Here is a 27,742-nt window from a genome sequence, read left to right as displayed (position 1 = left end):
CTGCCGGGTAGGGTTACGGGGTTAACTTGGGGGTAAACCACGACTGAGAGGCACGATCGCACGACGGTACGGCCGACACCCCTTTCCAGGGGGGTGCGTCTTGCCAATCCGGGGGGGCAAGCCCCCCGTTCCGCCGAATCCTTCGAATCGTCGCGAACCTGGTGCGGATTCAAATCCCGAGATAGGATTTAGATTTGCATCCGGATTCCCCCTAAGAGCCCTAACGAGGTGCGAAAACTCGCCCCCAACCCGCCCAGGAGGCTTTTTCCACCCTCTTAGGTGCATCTGCTCTTTTATCCTCTTCATCCCCGAATTTCTTCTATCGGCTACCAAATAACAAATTTCCAAAAGAAATGCCGAAAAAAAAAAAATATACAAAATGCGTCAAGAATGTAGATTAAAAAATGATATCGCTAGTTCGGAGGGGTAATTAACCCTAAATAGTGATTTTCACGCGGTACGTCTAAGGTGTAAATTACAAATATTGTAATGTAATCTTGCATTTCTAACGAGGAGAAAGAAAAAAAAAAAAAGAAGAACCCTTGAAATGAAATTTGAGAATTTTCATCCCTTATCGAACAATCGGAGAGACTCCTCTCGGTGGGGAAAAATTCATCGGGATAAGTTCCTCCTCTTCAGGAGTCGCCTCGGGGACCCGGGAACCTTTAAACGGGACCAAATTGACTTTCAGTGTTCCCCGAACGGGATCCGGGATGCATTAAGCGGCGAATATCGCGGTTTATCCCGAAAATCGCGACAACCCGTCGCGCGGGTATCGGCGCGCGTCGAACGCCGATCGCGGGGATAAAAAATAGAAAAAAGGAGAAAAAACAAAATGCGGAACACGAAGAGAAATTAAAACGACCCCCTGGTCCCCCTCGTATCGCGATCCACGGTTTTACGCAACTTTCGCGAGTATTCGCCCGGGGAAAGTGGATTAATGCGCCCGGCTTCAAGGTTCATTAATTATCGGACGTTTCCGGTTATCAGTTTTCTGCGCAATTAGCGGGAGAACCGCGACCGGACCGATCGGCCAACTTCGCGGTGGCGGAAAGTTTGTTAACGGGATTGCATTGTAATAGTTGCATTAAAACCCCCCCGATGTCGGAGGGGGGGGGGGGATTCGTTATGCCGAAGCCTCGTCAAAAATGAAAGCTTCCGTTAAAAATTCACCCCCCTGCGAGCCATCCCCTTTTTCGAAATCTACAGGTCGATGGTTTCGATCGAATCGAAAGGGATGAATGGAGAGAAAGAAAGAAAGAGAAAAAAAATGAACGGACGACGGAAGAGAAGAAGTGACTGAGATTTTCTCTAGAGATGTTATTAACGCTTGATATTAATATTCCCGTTCAAGGGATTTTCTCGTCACATTAATATTTCTTGGACTGACAAGTCTTATCGTAAGATTTAATATTTTCAAAATTGTCCATCCGCCGATTCCGAGGTCGCGCAACATTTTTTTTTTTTTCTTAATGGGATTGCAATCCAATTATTTAATTGAATTAATCTTCTCATGAGAAAGAATTTTTATCGCATTATTAACACTCTCAAAAGAACGATGTTTGTATATTAGTGCTCCCGTTCGAGGGAACTTTTATCGTGATATTAATATTCTCGCGATTTTTCATCTCACAAATTTACCTTACGAGATTTCATCTTATTTTTCATTTTATCCCGTCTAAAGCGCACCGTCAATTTTGTACATTTATTAACGACACCGCACTGAAATAACGACGTTAAGCTCTTCGATATATTGAATTATCACGGAAGGAGAACTTTTATCGCAACACCATGTCCAAGATCCTTCATTTCGGATTCTGATTCCACCTGTCCTCAACACACGCGAGTCGACATCCACAAGCCCGCAAATCGCGTACATGAACCCGAAAAGAAATAAGAGAAATAACGACGAAACCTTGAGAATCAATTGGCCCGGTTTGCGGTTCGATTTCCGTCAATCAAAGATCGGAGTGCCAGTTAATCCCTCTCGGAGAAATAATTATCGCAAAATTAATATCCTCGAGGGGGGAACTCGGAGGACGTCCCGCAAGTCCCATGAAACGGGTTCAGGACGAGTTCGCGACAAGTTCGCGACAAGTTGGACACGCGAAAGGATCGGAGAGCTGGTACGAGTGCGCAAACAAAAGAGTGCGAAAGGGGGCAAAAGCCCCCCCGGAGAGTGGCGTATATGACTTTGCGCGCGTAACGTTATCGACTCACCGCGAACTCGAGAAACAGGAGAAAAAGGAAGAGCCTCGACATACGACTTTGCGGTGGAAAAATCGACATTCCGGAATCGTGGGGAAGGAGTGTGCATGCGAACCGTACCTGCGAACTGGGCTGTCGAGAGTGGTCCCTATCTCTTCAGGGTCGGGAGTACTTATCAGCGACTTTGCGCATAGCATATGAGAGCGTCGGACGTCATGGGGCGAATGGGGTACCGACGCGACATGAGGGAGCATATTAAGGGGGTAGTGAATACGAAAATACGACTCCGGGGGCGGCGGTATTTTTGAAAGAAGCCCCGAGAATAGCCGTCACCCCCGGTCGGGATTTTCCGCCACAGTGGTCCGGGGGCGGAAAACGCAAGGGTTAGCCACCCCCAGGGGCTGCTCGGGCCCGGAAAATATTCACTCAACGGGTGGGGTTTGAAATTAGTGAATATGACGAGAATTGTACGACGCGATTGGAACTTTAGAAATTATAGAAATCGTTAAGATCGTCAGAATGATGAGGGATAGAAAATGAGACTTTAAGGCGAGAGCGAACGTCAGGGGGCTAACCTTTATGAGGCATCTTCAAGAAGGGCGGCTCGGGGGTGGAATCGCGCCCAGGAAATGTTTATCGAAGGAGAGGGGATTAAAAATCATATAAATATCAAAATTGTAATAGGAATCAGGATTTCAAATGTTACGGAGACAATAAGTCCTATCCATGACGTAGTTTTAAGGTGGCAGCGAAATTTGGCGACTAACCTTTATAAGGCATCTTCAAGAAGGGCGGCTCGGGGGTGGAATCGCGCCCAGGAAATATTTATCGAAAAAGAGGGGATTAAAAATCATAAAAATAAAAAAATTGTAATAGGAATCAGAATTTCAAATGTTACGGAGGTGACGATGAGTCTATCCATGTACCGGTATCAATGACGTAGTTTTAAGGCGGCAGCGAAATTTGGAGACTAACCTTTATGAGGCATCTTCCAGAAGGGCGGCTCGGGGGTGGGCGAGCAAGGGTTGGCCACCCCCGCGCCCAACAGGGTCCTTGCCGCGTGCAGCGCCGCCGCCGCCGCCTCCCTGCTCCTCGCAGCTGCAGCGCTCGGCGGGTATTCCGCTATGCCGTCACTTCCGGCACCGACGACGCCGCCGGTCCCGCTTCCGGTTCCGCTTCCGCAGGGGCGTAAGTGGAGGCTCAGCCGCCCGCCGCCGCCGCCGCCGCCGCCACCGCCGCCGCCTCCGCCGCCACCTCCGGCCACGCTAACACAGTGCTGGAAATCGAAAATTAAAACGTTCGATCAATTGAACATCCTTAAAGGTCTTGCTTTCGAAACTTCTCCAAAAAGGGTGTACCGAATCGTTTCAAACTTTACACTCTGAACACGGAGGCCTTAAACAAGATCCCGAAACCCATGAAACTTTAATCTTATAAAAATTTATTCATACGTGTTTTTACAACTTCTCATGAAAAATTAAATTCTATGGGTGTTAGGATCTTCCCGATAGCCGCGACAATCACATTATTAACCCTTTGAACACGGAGCCATTTCGCCATATGGGCGAAATTCGTCTGACCGTGCAGGCAATATTGGACCAAACGTCGGGCGCCTTTAGGCGCTCTTAGTAGCCAAGAGGTTAAGTTTCAAACGATTTGGTACACCCTGTTCATCGTCATATATTTTTTTCCCCACACTTAATGTACAAAATCGTCTCAAACTTCACACTATTCATCTTCATCCTCGATAATGCTCTTCATAGACATACTTAGTGAATCAAAGTATTGATTTTTAAATTACATGTCACAATGACGTTTTTCCTTCCTAGGTCCGATAACGTCGCTGCGACGCAGGGGAATTGTCGGCAATAAACGCACACGTTGATTTCCTGTATTCGGCACGGATGTAATTTTTATACGTAGAAAGGATTTTCCTGCGTCTCAAGGGAAGCTGCAGCTTCCGGGGAAGTTTCCGCGCACGCGCGGCTGCACCGCGACTCCGTAATGGGCCGGGAGTTAAGCGCGGTTCCGATTGTCGCGGGATTATGTGCAACTTCACGCGATCCAATTGGAGTTACGTCAGCCATAAGGCGGGCCGCTTCATCCCGTGCGGAAATCCACCGCGCTTCCATTCCGCAGCGTTAACGCCGGCGCGTTATGCGCGCAGAAACGGAACGATCTCCCGGCAGAAATCCCCGCAGTAAACCGCCCCGCAATTACGGCCATACGACATAATCTTAATATATCTCTTATATCCAATGAGCATAATCACCGATACATTTAATTCTGGTACCCCTTATCATGCGACGATCGATTTTCGGTGATTTTTAATTTTTCCTTCCGGACATCTTGCACCACCGGACGCCATTTTGGTGCACCAAGAGATTAAGTAAACCGCCCCGTAATTACGGCCATACGACATAATCTTAATATATCTCTTATATCCAATGAGCATAATTACCGATACATTTAATTCTGGTACCCCTTATCATGCGACGATCTATTTTCGATATTTTTTTAACATTTCCGTCCGGACTTCTTGCACCACCGGACGCCATTTTGGTGCAGCATAAGGTTAAGTAAACCAACCCGTAATTATGGTCATACAACATAGTCTTAATATATCGGTACACACAATGAATAGAATCACCGATACACCCAATTATGGAACCTCTTATCATGCGACGATCGATTTTCGGTGATTTTTAATTTTTCCTTCCGGACTTCTTGCACCACCGGACGCCATTTTGGTGCACCAAGGGATTAAAACGAAGTAACTAAATCCCGGCCACGAAGTGCTAGAACACATAACGCCTACGACTATTCCCCTAGAAACTAACCCCGGTATCAAGCCCGACCAATCTCGGCTTATAGATACAAATACCCCAAATCAATTTCAATATTGCACATAAAGTTCGGAACGTGCAACGATGATCCGCGCACATCAACCAGAACATGTATTTAACGCGATAAAGACTAACATACGATACACGGCGTTGTATCGTTTAGCACTATATTCCCCGACCCTGACGTTAACTTCTTTGCATAATCAATGTACATCTTATCATAAGAGAATAGGATAAGCGTCTCGTCTACTTCGTTCTCGAATGTGGAACGATCTAGGGCGGAATGAATGACTTTCTCCCTCATTTTCGAAACACCCAAACTGGACGGCCCTCCTTTTCGGAGCGCCCGGCGCGACATAACTCACCCCTGCAATTTCCCCGGAATTCGCGAATTAATTTCCCGAGGCGACGAGGGGGTGTCGAGGGGGTGGTACCGACCGAGGGGAGGAAAAGTGGGCTCGCGTTTACCGAGTCGCCGCTTTTGGACTTTGAGTGAACACGAGAACCGCGTCGCTCGGCCCGGCTGGTTATATATTTATATATATATGTGTATACGTATATACATATATATTCAGGAAGCCGGCGTCGGGCAAAGAGGGCCTGTATTTAAGCTCCGCTTTTAATTTCATCCCTCTCGGGTGCATTAAGCTGGCGGCCTACAATGGGTGTTAATTGTTTTGCATCTCCTAGGATCGTTAAGCCCTCCTTCGCCGGGCTGAAAGGGCGCGAGCGAGCGGCGAGCCCGATGAGACGCGTCGTCATTAAAACTCCCCCCTGGGGACCGCCGCTTAATGATTCCCCGAATTAGTGGGCGAGTCGATGGATCCGAGGGCGAGGATTCGTGGGAATCGTTGGAAGTACCGTAAAACGCCGTTTATTTTGTCTAAATCGGAGCCGAAGAAGGAGCGCCGAGCGTGAACCAAGATGGCGGCGGTAGCTGCAGAGGTCGAAGCGGAGAAACTCGAAGGAAATCATACTAGGACTTTATGGGGTGCCGGAAAGAATGGGGATGATTTGAGGGAGGATTATGACATGAAGGGAATTATGAAAATATTCAAGTCGATGGTAAGAGATGGAGCGTCGGGCGTGAACCAAGATGGCGGCGGTAGCTGCAGAGGTCGAAGCGGAGAAACTCGAAGGAAATCATACTAGGACTTTACGGGGCGCCGGAAAGAATGGGGATGATCTGAGAGAGGATTATAAAATGAAGGGAATTATGAAAATATTCAAGTCGAAGGTTAGAGATGGAGCGCCGAGCGTGAACCAAGATGGCGGCCGTTTACGCAAGTAATGGAAACGGAGAAATTCGAAGGAAAAAAAAAATAACGCAAGACTTCAGGGGATGCTGGAAGGAATGGGGATGATTTGGGGGGGTGATTATGAAATGGAGGGAATTATGAGAAGATTTGATACCGAAGGTAAGAGGGCATCGTTGGAGAAGGAAATGGCGGAGGGGCATATCCCAAAAGAGGGGATGCTCCGAATTTGATTTTCTTTGAAGTCTCGCAGATTATTACGTCCTCCCCCCCAGGCATTGCCGGTCCACTTCACCGTTAATTCTTCACGTGTCTCTGATTGGATTCCCATGGCGGGGCGCACAAAGAGTTATTTGCCCTGGCGCTAAACGGAGACGAAGTGCGCGCTTTTGACCCGGTCCTAATAGCTTCCGGCTGAAGTGAACCGGGCTCGGGTAATGAAGTTACCGCGTCGGGTGAAGTGCGCCCCGAGGAACTGTGCAAACTACACGGTGCACCTGCAGCTGCAGCCGCCCCCCCGGCCTCGGCGAGCCGACGTCGCGCGAAGGGCCCGCTCGCCGAGTTATTTCGCACGATTTCACGACACAAGTCATTCCCGAGGCCGGAAAGAAAAATCTCGAGAAGCCACAAAGTACTTACGCAACTACGGGAAAAATCCGGGAGACCGGGAAACGCCGTTTTGTTGTGGAAAAAAAATAAATGAATACCTATAAAAAGAGGTCTACAGCTCGCGAGGCGCGGGACCGCGCGGCGCGACTTACTTCGGGGAAGAAAACAGAAAAAAAAAAATGCAGAGACATCGGTAGTCACTTTGTCGCGGGGACAAAATTCAGAGGGGGAGGGGATATCCTCCTTTATCTGTAAAAAATTCCAGGATATTGATGGATTGCCTAGGTGGTCGCAAAAAAAAAAGGAAATTAAGTAATCGGGAATAACTGACGCGCGCGCCTACTTAGGGTTTTCCGTTGCGCGTCGCCGCGAATCGAAGTGCATGACAAGTGCATATACATCTTCGGAGTTTTTCTTCTTTTTTTTTTTCTCTCTCCTCTCGACAGACGCTGCATCTCGTCCTCGTGAAATCTAAAAGTGTCGTAACCTACATAACTCCACCGTGACGTGATCGCGCACTTATCCTAAGGTCGTTGCATTCGCGCGAACTGCACTCGGGTGCACTCGGCTGCACCGGGAAGCGAATCGGATCGTTGCGTTTCATTAATCCCGCTTATGCATCGCGTCCCGCATTTGCAAGCTCCATGGAACGATATTTAAAACAGAGCCCCCGATGTTCCTCAACGATTCCCCGATAAATAAATAGTACTTTTACAAAAGCCCAAAGATGCGGAAAGAGTTTTTCGCTGCAATGTTGCACCGAGATGCAAGTGATCTCCTTGCGGGTTCCGATGATTAGAAACTCCAGCCACGACAGAAAACGTGTAAAACTGTCAATCTCAGAAAGTCACGGTTCCTGGACAATTTGTCAATAAATAATGCCAATTTTTAACCAAAGAATTCCCACAAGATAAACAAATTTTTAAAAAATCGATCTCTCCGCAGAATACGATCACTGTAATTTACGTCGCTGCACGAAACTGTTAAAATGAATATATGTCGATCAATTGTTAACAAATGCGGAAATCATTTTTTTAATTTAGGAATTTTTAATTGCAGCTCGGTGAAATCGGATTATAATGTTTATGATTAATGGCGCGATAGAAAGTGTCATTTAATGATGTCATCTTTGACATGTCACTTCCGCAGCGGTTATCGGTCATTCGGGGAGCGATTAGAATTTCCGCACGAGACACGGCTGTCAACTTGACACCCCATCGTGACAGTCCATCGATTAAGCAGAATCCGAACCGTGACTATCGGACTGATTAGCCGCATACTTTTCAACACGCACGATACTTATCGTGATAACCAGAGTTCAGATCGCTAGATAATATTCCGGCACATATCTGCACCCTAAACCTTGCAATTACACTTGACGTAAAAACGTGTATTAATTAAAAAAAAAAAAAAATTCAAAATATTGGCTGCAATGTCAACACACTTCTCCCTTAATCGTGATAACTAGAGTCCGGATCACGAGATAACATCGATCTTTCCCCGCACTGTAAATATTCTGAAATTTGGGTATGCATAAAAATTATGCCAATTTATAAAGAAAGGTCCTTAATCAGCGTCATTATTTATCACGATAACAGAAGTTCAGTATACGAGATAATGCCTATCACTGCACCGTAAGTCTATCGGGATTTAAGTTAGCATGATAATTGTGCCAATTAAATGAAAAGGATTAACCGCATTTTCGGAGCACACAATCTTTTATCACCGTAACAGGATTTCGGATCACAGGTAACGTCGGCTTATCACTGCACTGCAAATCATCCGGAATATGAGTATGCACAAAAATTGTAGAAAATTAGAAAGAAAACAGGGATTAGCCTCATTTTCAAACGCGCGTAATCTCTTGCCACAATAACAGGTTTCCCGACCACGAGATAACCGGCCCAGCAGTCAATCAATTTTCCATAATTTTCCTGACCCTGTCTAATCAACGGAACCAAACTAGTCCTAAACCGCGCAAGTATTAACGAATATGATTATTCGTTATCACGACACGTAGCGAAAGACCACCAAGCTATCATTACACTCCAAAGCCCCCAAAACATGTCATTCGAATGCGCAAACCCTATTTTAAATTTATAAATAAATAAAAAATGATAATTACGGACAAGCCAATCTGCACTTTGAATCCAGGGTCAAAAAGCCGTGTTAAATAAAAAGCGAAAGATAGAAAGGAACAGTTTCATCCGTGGGGAAGATCAACCCTAGATATCTTTGCCCTCGATTCGGAGCTTATCAAATTGCGGCCTATCAGTCAATCAATTTTCCTTTACACGGGGCTTAGGGTGGATCGATTTTCCGAAAACTGGGGGGTTGGCAAAACGGCGAAATGCCGAATATCTAATGGCCGTGCGGGATTGGACGTTAAGCCCGATACAGAAGCGAGCGACGTCGGCGATTTTGCTGCCGTGTTATTCGAGAGTGGACAGAGAGGCCGGCCTCGTTCCGGTGAAATGTAAATGGGGCTGTACCACCGATTCTCTCCTGTACCCGCGGCCTCCCGTTCGCGAAACAATGCCGCTACGATTTTTCCTTCCCTCTCTTCTCTTTTTTTTTTCCCCGCTTTCCGGTCAGCAAGTCGCAGGAACGAGAGAGAACAGAGGAGAGAAGCGCGCCGTCGATTTGCGACTCGTCGAAATGTCGCAAAAAACGGGGGCAACAAAAATTCCCCATCCGAGCAAGGTCCAAGTAATTCGATGTAGTGATTTTTAATCATCCTACCCTGAGCGTAATTGGACGAAATTAAATAACTCCGGCTATTCAAATGTTTTCTTCTTAATGAAATTTTCTTTACTTTGAATACGGGGAAAGACTGCGCTTTCGAGTTAGGACGAAAAAATTCGATGTAGTCATTTCTAATCATCCGTAACTCTTAATAATCGCGTATTTCCGTAATTTCTAATAACGACTTTTAACGCGAGGTAATTCTTAATAACACGTACTCTTCAATAACGCGTTTTGCATATACCGCACAGGTACATAGCATGCCTACATCTTCGTAACACATAAAACTGTTAATAATTGTGCATAATTCGTAATTCCCATTAACTGGTACATCTTCGCAATACATATAAAACTGTTAATAATTGCGCATAATTCGTAATTCCCGTTAACACGTGGATTCACGTGAGCGGCAATAAGGAATAGAATTAAAAATGACGTGAATTCACGTCAGCGGCAACCAGGAATAGAACTTGAAAAGACGTGAATTCACGTCAGCGGTCGCGAGTGTGTTAATAACGCGTCTATATATATACCGCACAGGTGCGTAACACGCCTACCTGTTAACGCCGGGAGCAGGACTATTTCGAGAGAGCCCATTCTCAAATTTGATCCTCCACAAGGAGAAAGAAGGAGAGAGCGAGAGAGAGAGGCACCATCGACAGGTGACAAAGCCCCGATATTCCTTCTCGGCTTTCAGCGTCGGCCATTGTGGTCGGCGAAAGGTTAAGCATCGTAAAAGTATCGGCGTGCCATAAATATCCGCCTTTCAGCCGAGGCACAATTCCTCATTGTGCTCGTTAACGTGCTACCATAATTCCCCTGTAATTCAGACGATTCCCTGCCCCCTTTGTCCGCCCCTCTCAACGAAAAAAGCCCGTAGGAAAGAAGAAGCCAAAACCCATCGAACGTATCGAAGCTTAGTCAAAGGTCTCTCGAATTCTTTTTTTTTTCGCCTCTTTTCCTATTTCCCGATTTTCAAACTACAATTCAAGACATACGACTCGATCTTTTCTAACCTCTCTTTAACCGCGAAGGGACCGTCAGGGAAATAATTCACCGTGATTTATTCCTGAAACCTGACATTTTTTTTTTTCATCCATTTCGATAACATTTCTAAATGTTTATCGACTTCAATAGTTGTCTCAATCGTTGTTATTTAATATTCGTTAATGTCGTTCGGGAGATAAGTACGGGAGTTAAGGTCGTTAGGATGTAAATATTCTTTTGGAATTTCATATGCATGTCGTGGAAAGCCCTCGGTTATTAGGAGACGGGGGTTCTATTATTAATGATTACACTTTCAGGGAATGTTATCAAAGCAGGAACCGCCGGCCGTCGGAAACGCGGTGCCACGGGAGCTAATCAAATTTGCACTTTTACCGGGCTTTGGAGAAATCGTGGGCACTCGTTCAAAGGAAACTAAATCCCTGGTAGAGTCCACGTTCATGTAAAGAGACTCGGTCCTCTCTCGAGGCTGTGAACTTGTCGGAGACGCAACCGCGTCTTCTGATCGGTACCATCGAGCGTCGTATCAACGTCCGTCGCACAAGTGTATAAAGTAGTAACAAAATGTCTCATACATCAACGTCCGTCGTACCGCGCGTTGATTTCAACGTTTTGAGAATTGATTCAACATCCGTGATAAAAATATACCACGACTTATCATGACGACTATCTACCCAACATTGACCACCATTGTCATTCGTCAACGTCCGTCGTAACGCGCGTAGTTTTCGACGTTCCTGAGGGCGTCTGAGAATCGTTTCAACATCCGTCGTTACGCCCATCATAAAAACATCCCAAAATATCCCAAATCCTATCATGACGACTATCTAACCATCGTTTAATGCCTTTGTCATACGTCAACGTCCGTCGTACCGCGCGTCGTTTTCGACGTTCCCGCGGCCTCATCCTCGGATTAGTCCTCCTCGTTTCCTCCCGTCGGCCGCATAAGAAGTCCCTCGTCAACCCGTCCCCCAACATAAAAATCCCCTCCTCCAATATTCAAAGTAAACCCGTCAATTATCTCTGTATCGACTCCCCAGGTACGACTCATTGCTATCCGGAACAATATCTCCTCGCGATGTTCAAGTGAACCCATAAATAAATCTCTCTACCAACCCCATTTGTTGCCATACCAAATACTCCCTCCTCGTATCATTAGTTCCCATACGTAATACTCCATCCTCGCGATATTCAAGTAAACCCCTAAATTAATTTTTCTACCGCCACCACTCGTTACCATATCTAATACTCCCTCCTCGCGATATTCAAGTAAACCCCTAAATTAATCCCTCTACCGCTACTACTCATTCCCATACCTAATACTCAAGTAAACCCCTAAATTAATTTTTCTACCGCCACCACTCGTTACCATATCTAATACTCCCTCCTCGCGATATTCAAGTAAACCCCTAAATTAATCCCTCTACCGCTACTACTCATTCCCATACCTAATACTCCCTCCTCGCACCATTACTTCCCATACATAATACTCCATCCTCACGATATCTAAGTAAACCCTAAATTAATCCTTTTACCACCCCCATTCATACCCATACCTAATACTCCCTCCTCGCACCATTAGTTCCCATACATAATATTCCATCCTCGCGATATCCAAGTAAACCCCTAAATTAACCCCCGTACCGCCACTACTCATTCCCATACCTAATACTCCCTCGAGTAACCCTTAAATTCAAGTAACCCTTAAATCGCCTCGGTGCGCCTCCTGGAGTCGGGCCCCGCCGGCGGCGGGGATGGGACCTACCGTGTCGAGAATGGCCGTGGTCAGGCCGGATGCTGTCACGCTCGGTAAGCACACTGGACGAGGCCACGCGAGAGAGCACAGGGCGTGGAGCACGCGCCGGAATCCCTTCTCACCACTGATCACAGGTCACAGGGGGGTCGCGGTCGCCGGTCGGGCCCGCGGCCGCGGGGCCTGGCCCGCGGGGGCCGGGGGCAGCTGGCGGTGCAGGCCTCGCGTCGGGCCCACGTGCGCGCGCGCGACTCTTTCGGGTACTCCGGACTACGGGGTGCAGTGACGCGTCGCTGCTGCGGTGCGCGGCGCCCGATTGACCACCAGAGTCTGCCTCGTGCGGCCGAGAGAGCGGCGCCCGGCCCGAGAGAGCGAGCGGCGCCGCCGGGACGCCCCCCACCCTCCGGCGCGTCGTTGCCGCGCCACCGACGTCCTGGGCGGGCCCGGGGCGACGCCAATCGCCGCCCGGGACGCGCCGTCGGGGTGGGGAGCGCCCCCGGGGGCGGCGCGCCTCGGGTGGGGCGCCGGCCACTGCCGGCCGCCATTGATCGCCGGCGTCGCGCCGCCGCCGAGGCGCCCGGCGCCCACTCGGCCCACCGCCGTCGCGAGTCGCGCCCGCCGACAATTTTTAGGTTAGGCCGACGAGACGGACCTCCGCTTGCCCGCGAGGTGCCTCCTCGACTGCGAGGGACTTTCGGTAACCCATTGGCTTTGATTCCACCCTGGGACGCCTGATTGTCCAATTTTGGATTTCTTGAGCAGTTAAGAAAATTCTCATTTCTTTTTCTTATGGTTATTTGCTATTATTGCCGTCATACGTGTATCCTATGGGTGATTATGCGGGTAAAGATGATCCTCTCCTATTTTCGATTTACTTTGGTATATTGTACAGGACACCGTTCGGAGTATTTTCATACGTAGATTTAAGGGTTGGCACCCATTGGCTTTGATTCCACCCTTGGTCCTGGGACGCCTGTTTGTCAAATTTTTGATTTCTTGAACGTTTAAGAAAATTCGAATTTTTTTTGTCATGGTGATTTGCGATGACTCTGGCGTCATACGTGTATCCTATGGATAATTATGCATATGAGGGTGATCCTCCCCGATGTTCGAATTAATTTGATATATTGGTCAGGGCAGGGTTCCGAGTATTTTTATACGTAGATTTAAGGATCGTACTTAAATATTTTCGGAGTTACAATGAAGAAAGGAATACAAACGATGCTACATTCTTAGCTACTTTCGGATACATTCCGAGTTCCATCGCTTTGTTTATGCTCGGACCTCGCATTCTTTCTTATATTTTGCCATGTTTATTATCACGTAGCCCACATTCCAGTGCTCGAGAACATCGAAGATCGGAGATGAAATTAAGCGAATTTCTTATCATTTGGTTAGAATCTGGTTCAACCTCTTAACTTTTTAATCTAACCTAATCTATTCTTGAAATTGAACAGGTTAGATTAAGTTATATTCTATATATTGTATTATTGCTATTCTTCAATTATATAATTAAATACGATTTAACTGTAAAATCTAGTTGAACCAACACGCTTACTGAAGCCGCCATATTTAACTCGGAAAAAGAGTTAAATTTTAATTCTTTTTTTATTTCAGCGTAACTGTAGAAATAGAGATTCATGAAATGTAATGTTAAGAATTGGTTCTGTAAATTTCTGAGCGGAGAGCGATATGTTAAAGTGCGTCGAAAAATTGAATGCAGTTTTTTACCCTTTCCGAGCTCTCAGAAAAATTCTGAAAATTTTCGAAATTCCCCTCGAACCCCCTTTTTGGTGTGTCGACTTGTTCGCTTGAATGTCTCGCGATATAAACGAGATTAACTAAATCGTCATGCTTGTAACTCCAAAGGAACGTCGGCGTCCGTCGGCCGTCGCCAGCTGTTGTATGAAATTCTTGCGACGACTTAACCTCAAAGATGTCGATTAAATCAACCCCCTCCACGATAATTAATAATCTGTTCCCTTACGCGACACATTATCGATAGAAAAAAAGAAAAGAAATGGTATTAAACAATATTCAAAGACCCAGAAAGTGTTCAGTGTGAAAAATAAACATGGCGCCCGATTTCGGCGCAACGAGATTTTGTTATCGCATCGTTTCTTCTATCGATCATTAGTTCAATCGAATTTCCCGGCTCGGCGGGTGCGATCGATCGGGCCGCCTTTTTCTTTTTCTTTTTTTTCTTCGTTTTTCTCTTTCTGTCTTCTTCCGTAATCCCTCTCCCGCTGACGTTGAGAAAGCGACGCCTGTCCTTTCCGGAGGGAGTGTTGAAAGTCGGACTCGATTTGCGATGAAGGGCGGCTTTTGGGCGTTGCGAATCGCGTTACCCTGCGAGGACGATCCTATTTCGAGAGCTGGTTCGATTAGGGTCGTTTCGGGGCCAGGAACGCCGAATCGGCCATTGTGAATCGAATTATTCTCCCGACCGGGAGCTGCCTCGATACACCCTCGAGTGCACTTCAATTGTGTGTGCACTCGAGGGCACTTGTCGAAATGCGAGCCGCGTCCAAGAAATTTCATTCCGATTACGGGCGTTTGCTGATAAAGGATTCTCCAGGAGAGATGATTTTCATTCATGAAAAAAAGGATATTTGCACTGTTAGCACGGAACCAAATTCCTGATACAAGTTTGATATTACTACAGTGTACTTCAATTGTGTGTGCACTTGAGAGCACTTGTCGAAAAGCGATCCGCGTCTAAGAAATTTGATTCCGATTACGAGCGTTTGCTGATAAAGGATTATTTTCAATAATGGAAAAAAGATATTTGCACTGTTAGCACGGAACGACATTCTCGATACAAGTTTGATATTACTACAGTGCACTTGAACTGTGTGTACACTTGGGGCATTTGTCGAAAAGCGATCTGCGTCTAAGAAATTTAATTTCGATTACGAGCGTTTGCTGATAAAGGATTCTCCAGGCGAGATGATTTTCATACACGGAAAAAAAGATATTTGCGGAACACAGACTAGAATAGCTGAAAAATGATTTCCCAGGCTCTGTAAAGTCATTGTGAACTTCCTCTCTGATGAAAAATCATGAGATAAAAATATAAAAACGAGGGATAAAATTGTAATATTCGTAGGAAGCTGACGGGATGCCGTGTGAAAATGTGGAGGACTTTTTCTCAGTTTTTTAGAGTCCCAAAATTTTTATTGGGAACGGAGGTCTTGGCAAGGACCTTCCCGGGTGTCTCCTCCTTGGCGCGCCCATAAGAACGTCCGTGCACGTCCTTTCCCCGATTTAGCTGGAGCCGGTGGCCCCAATTAGTGCCCAATTACCTGTGTACCTAGTCCTTACTTACCGCCGCGCGAGAATTGGCGCACTTTGTCAAATAGACGCTCAGCCGCCCTTTAAAGCGGTGATAAAGCCTCCAACAGGGCCCAAAATGTCGGACTCGTGCGGCGTTTATTATCCACGTGGGGTGCATCGTAATTCGCCGTTAACAAACCACTGGAATCGCGACTGCTTGCGAATCCGAAACGATCGTCGTGCGTAATGTCGAGAGCAATACCTAGGAGCACTCGTTAATTGCGAGTACAAGGGTGCGTTTAAATGGGGCTTAATTGCGCGGTTCAGGGAAATCGTTTACCTACGCGCGTGGAACAAGGTCCACTTATGGCGGTTTGTTTATTAATTTACAGGCTTTGTCCGATAACCGAGAGATAAGAATTCAAACGTGATACTTGTTTCCAATTGCGTGATCCCGGGAAATTTTATTACAAAATGTAATGTAATGAATTTTCCGTAATTAGTCTTCAAACATAAATTCGAAATCCCGGGTGAAGAAAAATCCAAATGGACCCACGATGGAGAGGTAAATGTAATGTAATGAATTTTCCATAATGTAAATCTTCAAATATAAATTCGAAATCCCGGATGAAGAAAAATCCAAATGGACCCACGGTGACGCTTTCGCTCCCTTATCGGATTTTTATCGGGGCGTTCTGCCGAGGTAAAAAATCAACTCCCAGGAACAAAGCAGTGGGGAATGATTCCGGTAATTTATTAATTACTGTCAGAATATTTGGTCAGTATAGCTCGGTGGCAGTGACCGTGCGACCGGTTTCGGGAGGGCGAAAACAGAAGAGGAGGAAGCGTCCAGGACGGGAAAGGGCAGGGCAAGAGGATGATGGATAGGCGGAGAGAATTTTGGAGATAGAGCCCTTTGAGAGAGGAGGTCCTTCCACGAGGTCGACGCACCCGTCGACGCGCACCGGGAAGTTCGTCGAGAATTTTGATTTCCTCATTTTTCGGCCTCCCCATTCACGGGGCTTTCTTTTTCTCGATTTTGTCCCTCCTCTTTATTTTTCGTTTCGATTCGGACCTGGGAAAACGTGGGCCTTCTTCCTGCTGGAATAAATCCGGCTTCTGCGCGGACTTTTATTTTCTACATATTTATCGTATACATAGGTATGTGTATATGTGTGTAGGTATGTTTATTTGCACGAGGTACGCAGTCGGATCGGTTGAAATAAATGAGAAGTGTCGCTCAAACGTCCAGATGTAATTAGCTGGATATCTATCCGGCGCCCACCTACTCGAGCAGCTCTAATCTGGGCATCTTGGCAATCAGCTGATCGCTCGCCTCCTCTCTCTCCCTCCCGCGGCGATTCCAATGCGCTGTCCCTCTCGCGCGCCCCTGGAGCGCCGGCCGAAACGGAGCAGTTCTTCCCACCGAATTCTGGGGTTATCTTTCCGATAGAGCTAAACCCTCGAATCTGATTAGCACCCGTGGCGCAAAGCGTTCTAAATTTCGGCTTAAAGTTGCTCTTTTTGAATTTCGAGCTACGAAATAAATCTACTTGAGCATTGATAACTGAATAATGACAAGCGATGAATGCTCTTATTATACGCATTTTTCCTGTATCTGCTGATTGAAGAGACCTGATAAGACCTGATCGTCAATTTACGGATCGACTCATCTTAAACGAAAACAGTTAGAGAAATGAAGAATTGACCAACATTAGTCGTTATCACTTTTTAACCCCGCGTTTTAGAATTAAAGCGTTTTATCAGTTAACCGTAAGGCCTGATCGTCAATTCACGGATCGGCTCACTTTAAACAATAAGCATTAGAAAAATGAAGAATTGACCAACATTAGTCGTTATCACATTTTAACCCCGCTTTTTAGAATTAATGCGTTTATCAGTTAACCGTAAGACCTGATCGTCAATTCACGGATCGGCTCATATTAAACGAAAAGCATTAAAGAAATGAAGAATTGACCAACATCAGTCGTTATCACATTTTAACCCCGCGTTTTTAAATTAAAGCGTTTTATCAGTTAACCGTAAGACTTGATCGTCAATTCACGGATCGACTCATCTTAAACGAAAACAGTTAGAGAAATGAAGAATTGACCAACATTAATCGTTATCACTTTTTAACCCCGCGTTTTAGAATTAAAGCGTTTTATCAGTTAACCGTAAGACCTGAACACGGATCGACTCATCTTAAACGAAAGGTACAAGAGGAGAATGAAAATGGTGTAACGACACGAGGGATGTACAGAAAGGAGGAATTGACCGACATTAGTCGGTATCGATTCTATGGCAAATCGAGGGTCGTCGCTCGCAATGGAAGAGGATGCACCGGCAAGTGCATCGCGGGCCGACATCTCGGTGTAATCAGACACCACGGCGGGGGGATGTAATATAATTGAAAACATCCGAGGGCCGTCCGCACTCCTCTGATGTGTGCCGCCTCTTTGCGGCGTGTGCGCGTCTCTTTAGTTTCAATTAAAAAGTCATTTCTTTCGTTTCGCGTTACCCGATACGCGGGTTACCTCTCGTTGCGCTGCTGGTTTGCACTTTCGAGTCCCCTAGAAATTCCCCACTGGGGGGAAAAGCGTCATTGCACTCGAGGGGACCCTCTCCCTCTCTTCCCTTCGGGTCCAAACTTCCGGAACCCTTGTCTCCGATTTTCCACAAATTGCCGAGAAATTGGAACGTACTATAAGGACATTCTTCCGATGCACTTTCGATTTTTACATCCTTTTGTTCCCTCGAGGATAATTTACCTTGCAAAATTCACCCTAGATAATTATAAATGTTTACATCCTCAATCGTGAATTTCGTACATTTTTCGAATACTTTTTGATTCGCAATTTACCCGGTCAAAGAGAGTTTTATCTTAACGTTACGTTTTGAATTTTTCTTCCCTCGCAAGATAATTAAATTTATTATTCAATTTCCAATCTGCCAGATTTTCAAAGAGGGGAGAGAGAAAATATTCTGTTCTGCTACGGTCTTTTTGACAGTGCCTTTTTGAGAGAACTTAAGGAAATGAATTCATCCTCCCCGGGTTGATTTTAATCTTCGATTCGTAATTTTGGAAAAGGGCGAAAGGGAGGAAAAAGACGTAACAAGGGGTGATTCTTGTTTAAGACAGGGGGCGGACCCTGCACCCGGCAACTGGGCCACATTGTAAACACTCCCTTTGTGCGGCAAAGGACCTCGGAGGTATCCAGCTATTAGAGGGCCCGTATTTTGGGCCCGAAACAGCGGTGCGTGTAACGCAAGAAAAGTAAGACCGGACCCTGCCGGGGCCAGGGGGAGGAAATCGACGGCTCTCTTTGAAATCGTCGCGCCTCGGTACGCCCGAAAACGCGATGCGCGATAATGCGTTCCAAAGTGGGCCTTCGGGCCCGGATATAAGTAGGTGTAAACATGGCGGCCGGGCCCCGCGAGGAGAAGCCGTCAAAGGCGGTTTTCCTTTCTTGCTGATAATTCCACCGGAGGGGGGAGATTTTCTCACAGCGGCCCAAAGAAGGGCGCAGGCCGACGGGCCCAAAATCGGGAGGGGGATGTAAAGAGAAAAAGTAAAGGAACGCCGCCGCGTTTTTCCCCTTTACGCGGAATTTCTCGACGTTCTTGGGACCTGATTTAAGTTCCTTAATCGCTCGCACGTGGGTTTGGCAGTCACTCTTTTCTGGTTAAAGGGGCTCCTCGGGCCCGTTTTTAGGGACTGAGTATTGGGCACCGTAAGGAGGCCCACTTTTCGTCACTTTCATGCGAATGATGGATTGCAGGAACGATCGGATGACTCGAGGACGTCGTAGGAGAATGTAGGGAAGCGAAGAGGAAAATTAGGAGTATCGGGCCCACGTTTTGGGACTCTAGGCTGAGCGGTTAATCCCGAATGGGTTCGGACTATTCCTCGAATCTTCAGCGCCGTAATATAGGATAGTACTTGAAAATTGAAGACCCGCCGTTTTTGTTTATGGGGCCCAATCCCGTGAATCCTTTTGCAGTTCCCCATAGCGAGTTCAAGTTCCTCGATCATAGCTCATAGGACTGAAGAAAATAATTCCTGTCGCCCTTGACCGGTTCTTCGAGCCCAAAATCGGACCCAATTTACCCGCGAGGAAGAACCACCTCGAGAAGACTGGTGTTAATTCCTCGAGTGCGCTGCAAAATGGCGGAATAAAGGGGTCGGAAAGGGGGTGGTAATTTCTGCCCTGTGGAGGGTCGGGGTATAGAAAGAAGGCCGCGGAAAAAAAAAAGAGAGAAAGGGTCCGAGGATCCCTCTTCCCTCTCCTCCTCCGGCAGCTGTGTCGCCGCCTCGACTAGCTACATCCCTGGCCGGACTGGTACCCACTTTTTAGGGGTAGGCCACCACCTGGACCTCGATCGGGGGGAGTGAGCATTCGGATGCGCCGAGCCGTGCAACGAGCCGCCGCGGGATAAGGGATGCTACCCGAGAGGGTGTCCCGCCGCCATGATGCTCCACATTCTACGGCGCTCCACAATCGGCCCTCCACGATCCGACAGCGCGCCAACCCCGGGCGGGCCGGCCTAACCCTAAGGGAGCGCCGGCCAACTTGAGCACCGGCGCGCACGTAGCGTACTTACCGCATGTTGCCATAATGAGAGTCGGGCCCGCCCCTCGCCCTAACCCCGAGGCCTTTCTCCGCCGGAGGGAGATTAAAGCGCCGCGATTTTCAAAACTTTATTTATCGACCCTCCCCTTTGCCTTGCGAGCCGCCATTTGGGGGGCCGAAAGCCCTCCTCATGAAATTATTACGGGATAATTAATGCCTCTACTTACGTGCGCGCACTTATGCTGTTTTTCTATTTTTAATTTCTTTTTCAATACAATTCCATTTGACAATTTTTAATTTCTTTTTCAATACAATTCCATTTGGCATTGGATGGCTTCGATTCTGAAATAAGCCGGCATGAGCAGTTCATTACTATTTTGTATTAATATTGACGCAATTTAGGAAAATTTTTGTTTTAAGGATTTTTACGCCTTTCTTCGCCGGAGGGAGATTGAAGAGTCGCGATTTTCAAAACTTTATTTATCGACCCTCCCCTTTGCCTTGCGAGCCGCCATTTGGGGGGCCGAAAGCTCTCCTCATGAAATTATTACGGGATAATTAATGCCTCTACTTACGTGCAAGCACTTATGCCCTTTTTCTATTTTCGACAATTTTTCATTTATTTCTCAATACAATTCTATTTGGCATTGGATGGCCTCGATTCTGAAAGAAGCCTTCTTAAGCAGTTCATTGCTATTCTGTATTAATATTGACGCAATTTACGTAAATTATTACGGGATAATTAATGCCTCTCCTTACGTGCGCGCACTTATGCTCTTTTTCTGTTTTCGACAATTTTTCATTTCCTTTTCAATACAATTCTTTTAGGCATTGGATGGCCTCGATTCTAAAAGAAGCCTTATTAAGCAATTCATTGCTATTCTGTATCAATATTATCGCGAATTTACGTAAATTTTCGTTTTATGATTCATTACTATATTCAGTATGTAAGTATTGGGTCGTATTTTTGTCAACTTTAGGAGCGTATTTATAGGTTAGGTGTTGTTTTACGCGGTTGTGCGGCGTGTCAGAGGCTTATAGTGGGGAGCGTGGAATCCGTCGCGACGGCGTGGGCCTTTTTTCTATTTTTGGGCCCGACGGTGTGGCACCTCGCGCGAAAAATCCGGAGACATTGTCCCGGCGAAGTCTGGCTCATCCCGCGGCGCTGATCCGCGATTTTCGGGAGGTGCTCCGCGAGACGTAAAATCTGGGGGGGCCGGGGCATTAGGCCCCGCGGTTTGGGCCCGACGAATCGCGCGGGGCCTTTTGCGCGAACCGTCCGCCGCTCTGCTTTTCCTGGCTCAAGGGAGAGGGACGTCGAAGAGAGAGAGGCGGGCCCGGCCGCAGGTAAATTCGGGCCAGAACGGGCCCAGGTAATCCGCGGGGCCCGGGGAGGAAGGGGGGAGAGAGGTAAGCCACCCCTAAGAGGCAACGATACCAAAAATGCCGCGCATCGGCGCTGCGAATAACGCGCTTACGTCCGATCATCTGCGAGGATGCAGCAGAGACGGTACGGATCCTCCGCGACAATGAGTAGGGCCCATTTCGGCGGGGCCTTTCGGTCCCGACAATACCCCAGAAGGTGTAGATTACTCTTCACAGAGGAACGCCGATGCTTTTTCCTAAACGGCGGATTTTCTGCCGCTCCTGCGATTCCTCCTGAGTCGTCTCATTGTTAGCAGCTTTGGGCCCACTTGCAGATCGCCGATAACCTCGGGCCCGGTTTGCTAATCGGAACGACGAAGAGGGGGAAAAATCGACAATACCGCGACTTAAAAGTACGCGAGAAACACTCGGAGACGGTTCGACGCGTCGGATGGTACATTCGTGGGCCTTATATGTTATATATTCGCGAGGTCGCGACGTAAGGCCCCGTAACGCCGGCACCGTTTGTCCGGGGATCGGGGCCCGAAAGGGACCGAATTCCACGGCGTTACTCATGCCGAACGATCGGAAGGCCCAAACTCGGGCTAGATGGCCGGTCCCTTGATCGGGCCCGATCGATCATCCCGATACTAGGTCGATTCCTGGAAACCGGAGTAACCTGGAATATCGACTACGGAGCTGGATTCGTAGGTACCTCGGCGATTTTTTTCATCCCAATCACATGGGGTCCCTGAGAATAGGGGGGGACGGGATGAGTCCCAATTCCGAGAGGGCCCAATCGGGGATCGAACCACCGGGGACCTCGGGAGGGCCAAATATCCAACCTGGGGACCGGGACCAGAGGTGGCTGGTTCGCCGCTCGTCGATCTCTGGGGCCCTACGACGGCCATCTTGGTCCCAGCGGGGCCCGAGACGGTCTCGAGTGTCCTGGCCGAGGCGGAGACCGCATTCCTAGACGGCTTACCGGACGGCTATCTTGGCGGCCATCGCTCGTCTCCTCGTATCCAGAGGTGGCGGATTTGTTTCTCCTCCTTATCCAGACCCGTCCCGCGGAGATACCGGCACAGAGGAGGCGGCGGCGAGACGTACAAAGGCCCCATCTCCGCATATAACGACGTTGTCACTCCACCAGGAGTCGGCGGCTACCGGGGATCACTCGAGCCCCGGTCCCAGGCACGACCAATAGAGCTGGAATCGAATCAGCGACGCATTAATCGGGTGCCACTCCGAGGGAGACCTAATGCCGGAAAGGACGTGGCGACGTCTCGATTTCGCTCGGTCGACGGCACTCTTCTTGCCACGATTGTGGTCTCTAATATTTTTTTTTTTTTCTTCTCCATTTCTAACGTTTCCATACATTATGTGCAGGTCGAATCCCTGTCGAGATCGCGCCACGTGGCGGTGATAATTGCGGGTAAAAGTAAATACCATCTTGTCGGGCTGGAGGATGCAAAGATGCTGGATGTCCTCTCCACGTTGGGGTAGGTCGGGGATGGATTTTTATTCTGCATGTTTTTTTTTTCTTCGTGATAAGTTAATCACGGCTTGATGCTCGGAGACATTGGGAGTTCAATTTGAGGGGTGGTGATCATTACAATTGGAAATTAATTAATTGAAAATTAAATAATGAAATTAATAATTAGGACAATGGTAGGGTTAGATGTTGATTTATTTTCTTTAATATTTACTGATGGATAAGAATATATATCAGGGCAAGGGAAGATATGCAAAATGTTTAAGCTCGAAGTTCACTTTCATCTCGCTTTGAAGATGACCGCTGAAAGGGACGCGTTTAGGATCCCTGTCCGCGTTATGGCAGGTCAGGGTCTCGTGGGATCGCGAGAAACGAATCGCGGCGAATTTCTGATCCACGTTGGCGTGTGATTCGGTCGTTTCTGCTTGCGAGGCGGCGAACAGTTGGCCTCTGGTAGGTCATCTGAGTGTGATTGACCGCGTTAGGCATGGCAGAGTGGGCGCAACCCGACGTGGTGCAGCGGCTCCGTGCGTTCGCTCGCATTACGAGAACCAGCCCGTGAAAATCGCCTAACGAATTCAGCCCGCGAGTCCACCGGGCCTCGATAAGACGACATTGATGGAGCTCGTCAAGCCATCATCAGGAATAAGGCCCACTTCCTGAAAGCCCTGCTCCAAATCCGGCTCCTCGACTCTCACCGCTTCATATTCTCCCTGCAGCCCCGAAAACCGCAAATTAATTTTGCCCCAACTTCTAACAGATTATTCACGAGTTTTTTAAATGTATTCTTATGATTTTCACCGTCCCGAATGTTGTTAAAAATTCCTGGGAGGAATTTCGGGGCCAAACTCGGCTTCACGGCTCCCACACTTCCTATCCTACCTGCAGACCTGAACACCACAAATTCATCAGCAATTTTGCCACAAGGTCTAATTGATTATTTACAGGTCTTTAGAATATATTGCTATAGTTTTCACCGTTCAGAATGTTGTTAACAATTTCTGGGAGGGATTTGAACTTCTTATTGGGGACCTGGCCTTGGTCGGCGTTGAAGGCGAAGAGTCGAAGAGGCTCCCTTCGGGATCTCTCTCTCCGTGATAGGATATCTCTATCAGGTCCTGTTAGGTTTCAATTATGGCACTTGTCTGGAGAAACGACCAGTAGCTGGGGTACCAACTGTGCCGATCAGTTGGAATCAGCGGAGCCTCGCAGAGCAGGTTAAGCCTAAAGTAACGAGACAGCCAAGCGGTACACACCAACAGGTGTTATTACTTCTCCCTCGGGGTCCACCTCTTCTTTCAATGAGTCTGGACGCGATACGTCTCATTTGAATATCTGCATCTTACCTCCTCACTCCTATCGCTATCGCGCCTATCTCGCCAGGACTTCTTATCCTGAAGCTTCGTCCCTAATCGCAAGCGAAAGTGCTGAAAATCGCAGGAGCGTTAAGGTAGTTACAGATCTATCATTATCACTCCCTTGCACGTCTCTTATCAAAGCGTGTCATTCAATTCCATGAGAAAATAGAGATAGTCGTCGATAAACCAGGAGTTTCTCCTTAGAATAAATCCTTTCAAACTCCTACTCACGTACAATTCATCTAATTGAAATTCTTATTACCTCGTAATAGATCATGAAAAATTAATTACATTCATAAATAAAATATAAAAGGTCCAAAGATACATTTTACGAATTTATCCTTGCATAAGTATTTCTCCTGTCGTTAATATTTACGAGATTTTTTAGATTTTACATTAATATATAATACGAGATTAGAAACGTGTAATGTATTCTTCCTGTTACCAAAATGCAGATCCAAAAAGTGTCGTCTTCGCCCTGGGAAGGACCAGGGTGAAAGCTCTCAATGCCTGGGAAATAAAATGGAGATTAGAGAATATCCCCATTATATATTCATATCTGTATTATATCTGTCGGAATCGTCAAAAACTCAGGTGAAATGAAATTCCTTCCTCGCCCTGGGGAGGTTCGGTAGCAAAGGCGGGTCCGGTGCGGCAAAGCATTCCGCACGTCAGGCCCAACCGGAGGAGGACCAAGGGAGGTCTCCGCCGAGAGGTCAGCTGGACGTTACGGAGAGGGGCTACTGGTTTCTCCTCTCTGTCCGAAGATATCACGTCGGGCCCTTTCCTTCGTCAAGAGAGGAGCGTGTGCCGTCCCGAAGCGATCGCGCAGCAAGAGGCCCGGAGAGGCCATCTACGTCCCCATGGATTTCGGGGCCCGACCGCGCTCGTTTCCTCGTCGAATCGAGGATGGACGGGACTTGGTCTCCGTTAAATTTAAACTACACGCCCTGACCCTAACGGGCGGTCGTAAGGCCCAGGAGGGAGCCTCGGGATTACTCTCGCCCAATTTACATTCCCGTGTATCCCTTCGTTCAGATGTCTCTTGCAGTTTGGTGATGGTCCAACGTGGCCTGGTTTCGGTGATGTTCTAAATGTCGGGTCTTCAGGGCCTCTGACATCTTCAAAGTTCATGTTATAACGTCTTCTAGCTCTCTGATGAGGCATTGGTAAGGTTACATGCTTGTCTATTAGGTGATGTTGAAAATGTTAGGTCTTTGGGGCTTTTAAGACCTCCAAAGTTCACGTTATAGCGTCTTCTAGGTCTCTGATGAGGCTTTGGTAGGGTTATAAGCTTGGATCTATTACGTGATGTTCTAAATGTTAGGTCTTCAGGGCCTCTGACATCTTCAAAGTTCACGTTATAGCGTCTTCTAGCTCTCTGATGAGGCATTGGTAGGGTTACAAGCTTGGGTCTATTAGGTGATGTTCTAAATGTTAGGTCTTTGGGGCTTCTGACATCTTCAAAGTTCACGTTATAGCGTCTTCTAGGTCTCTGATGAGGAATTGATAGGGTTACAAGCTTGGGTCTATTAGGTGATGTTCTAAATGTTAGATCTTTGGGGCTTTTAAGACCTCCAAAGTTCACGTTATAGTGTCTTCTAGGTCTCTGATGAGGAATTGGTAGGGTTACAAGCTTGGGTCTATTAGGTGATGTTCTAAATGTTAGGTCTTTGGGGCTTTCAAGACCTCCAAAGTTCACGTTATAGCGTCTTCTAGGTCTCTGATGAGGAATTGATAGGGTTACATGCTTGCCTATTAGGTGAGGTTCTAAACGTTAAGTCTTTAAGGCCTCAGAGATCCCTAAAGTTCATGTTATCGCGTAGGTCTCCGATGACACATCAGCTGGATCCCTATTATATGTCTATGGGTCCCCTTTGTCGCAATCTCCGAGATGAAGTGGTCGCAAGGTCGACCGGGATCGCTCTCCCCCAATTTGCATTTCTACGTATCCCCTCTTGGAGTTTGGTGCTGGGCCCACTTGGCTTGGTCCCGATGATGTCCTAAATGTCAGGTCTTCAGGGTCTCGGACGTCTCGCAGGTACCTGTTATCGTGTCTTCTAGGTTCCTGATATCGCATCTTCAAAGTGAAGAGGCAAGCTCAGGAACCTAAAAATGAGACTCCAAGTAATCGGAAAACTGGCACCTCTTGAATGGAATCGCAGATCACAATGAAACCGATCTTCTCGACATTGAAGATCGTCGATGCAGAGGATTCCCACGATATTAAGGATTCCGGTCTAGCCTAGATACTAAAAAGTCCAACCCGAGGCAGATCGTCGGATCCACCGAAATGATTGGAGATAAGCATTTTAGAGTCTAATAACTTTTTTAAAAGGTCCTAAATGTCGTGTCATTAGAGCGAAGAGATCTCAATTTCGCTCTGATAAGCATCTGTCAATCAGGCGAAAAAAAAAATAGAAAAAAATATGGTTCTTCTCGGAATCACGCCGGTCTTAATGCGAACGAGCTGCTCGAGATTACGGATCGTTAATGCCAAGATTCGCGGAAATTTATGCACTTCGGTCCAGCCTGGATGCTGAGGAGATCCGGGCAAGGCGGATCGACGATACGTCGAAGGGGTTAATAAAACGCCGCCCCGGGGGACCGGGGAAGAGAGAGTGAGGGGAAGACGTATCCGTCGTTTAGCGGGGAGGCCACGCCAATTTGCAGCGTCGACGGGAACTCGGCCCTGAGAAGTAAAGAACGTCGCCGATGTGACACGAACCACGGAGCCATGATGGATGAGGGGGCGGCCAGTTTACGTGATCGGGACATGATCGCCCACGGACGGGGTGGTCCGTCTGTCTTCCTGTCCGCCGGTATACATCCCTCTCCCTCTTTCGCTGTCCCTTGGCCTCTTCTTCTCTTTTCTCCGCTCTCTTTCTCCCTCTCTCGCGGTTTGCCGCGTCCGCAGCCGCGCGCCTATGCCCACGTCTGCACTAAGAAATTATTCCTCTTTTCCTTTTTTCCCCCCTTTCACTGAAATGAATTCTTGGGCAGAAAACCCGTGGGATAAAATCCAAGGAAATATGGTTTTCACTGAAAAATCCTAAATGTCCGGTGAGTTCGATCTAACACTTTATATCGTAAAATAAAAAATTATTCCTCTTTTCCTTTTCTCCCCCTTTCACTGAAATGAATTCTAAAACCCGTGGGATAAAATCCAAGGAAATATGGTTTTCACTGAAAAATCCTAAATGTCCGGTGAGTTCGATCTAACACTTTATATCGTAAAATAAGATTCATGTT

At 47.3% G+C, this 27,742-nt stretch overlaps 1 protein-coding gene across 1 annotated transcript in view; it reads right to left on the bottom strand.

The window, feature by feature from the left end:
• Positions 1–2,796, bottom strand: part of LOC105699322 (paired box protein Pax-6) — a 29,351-nt gene extending 26,555 nt beyond the window's left edge. Inside the window, exon 1 of the mRNA XM_012424194.1 lies at positions 2,784–2,796. Coding sequence (XP_012279617.1) covers positions 2,784–2,796 — 13 coding nt within the window. The remainder of the gene's footprint in view (positions 1–2,783) is intronic.
• Between the last annotated feature and the right edge of the window lie 24,946 nt (positions 2,797–27,742).

This window comes from Orussus abietinus, unplaced genomic scaffold (assembly GCF_000612105.2).
Source record: "Orussus abietinus isolate OABI.00-Male unplaced genomic scaffold, Oabi_2.0 scaffold8, whole genome shotgun sequence".
Lineage (NCBI taxonomy): Eukaryota > Metazoa > Arthropoda > Insecta > Hymenoptera > Orussidae > Orussus > Orussus abietinus.
This window is presented reverse-complemented; position numbering and strand designations above follow the sequence as displayed.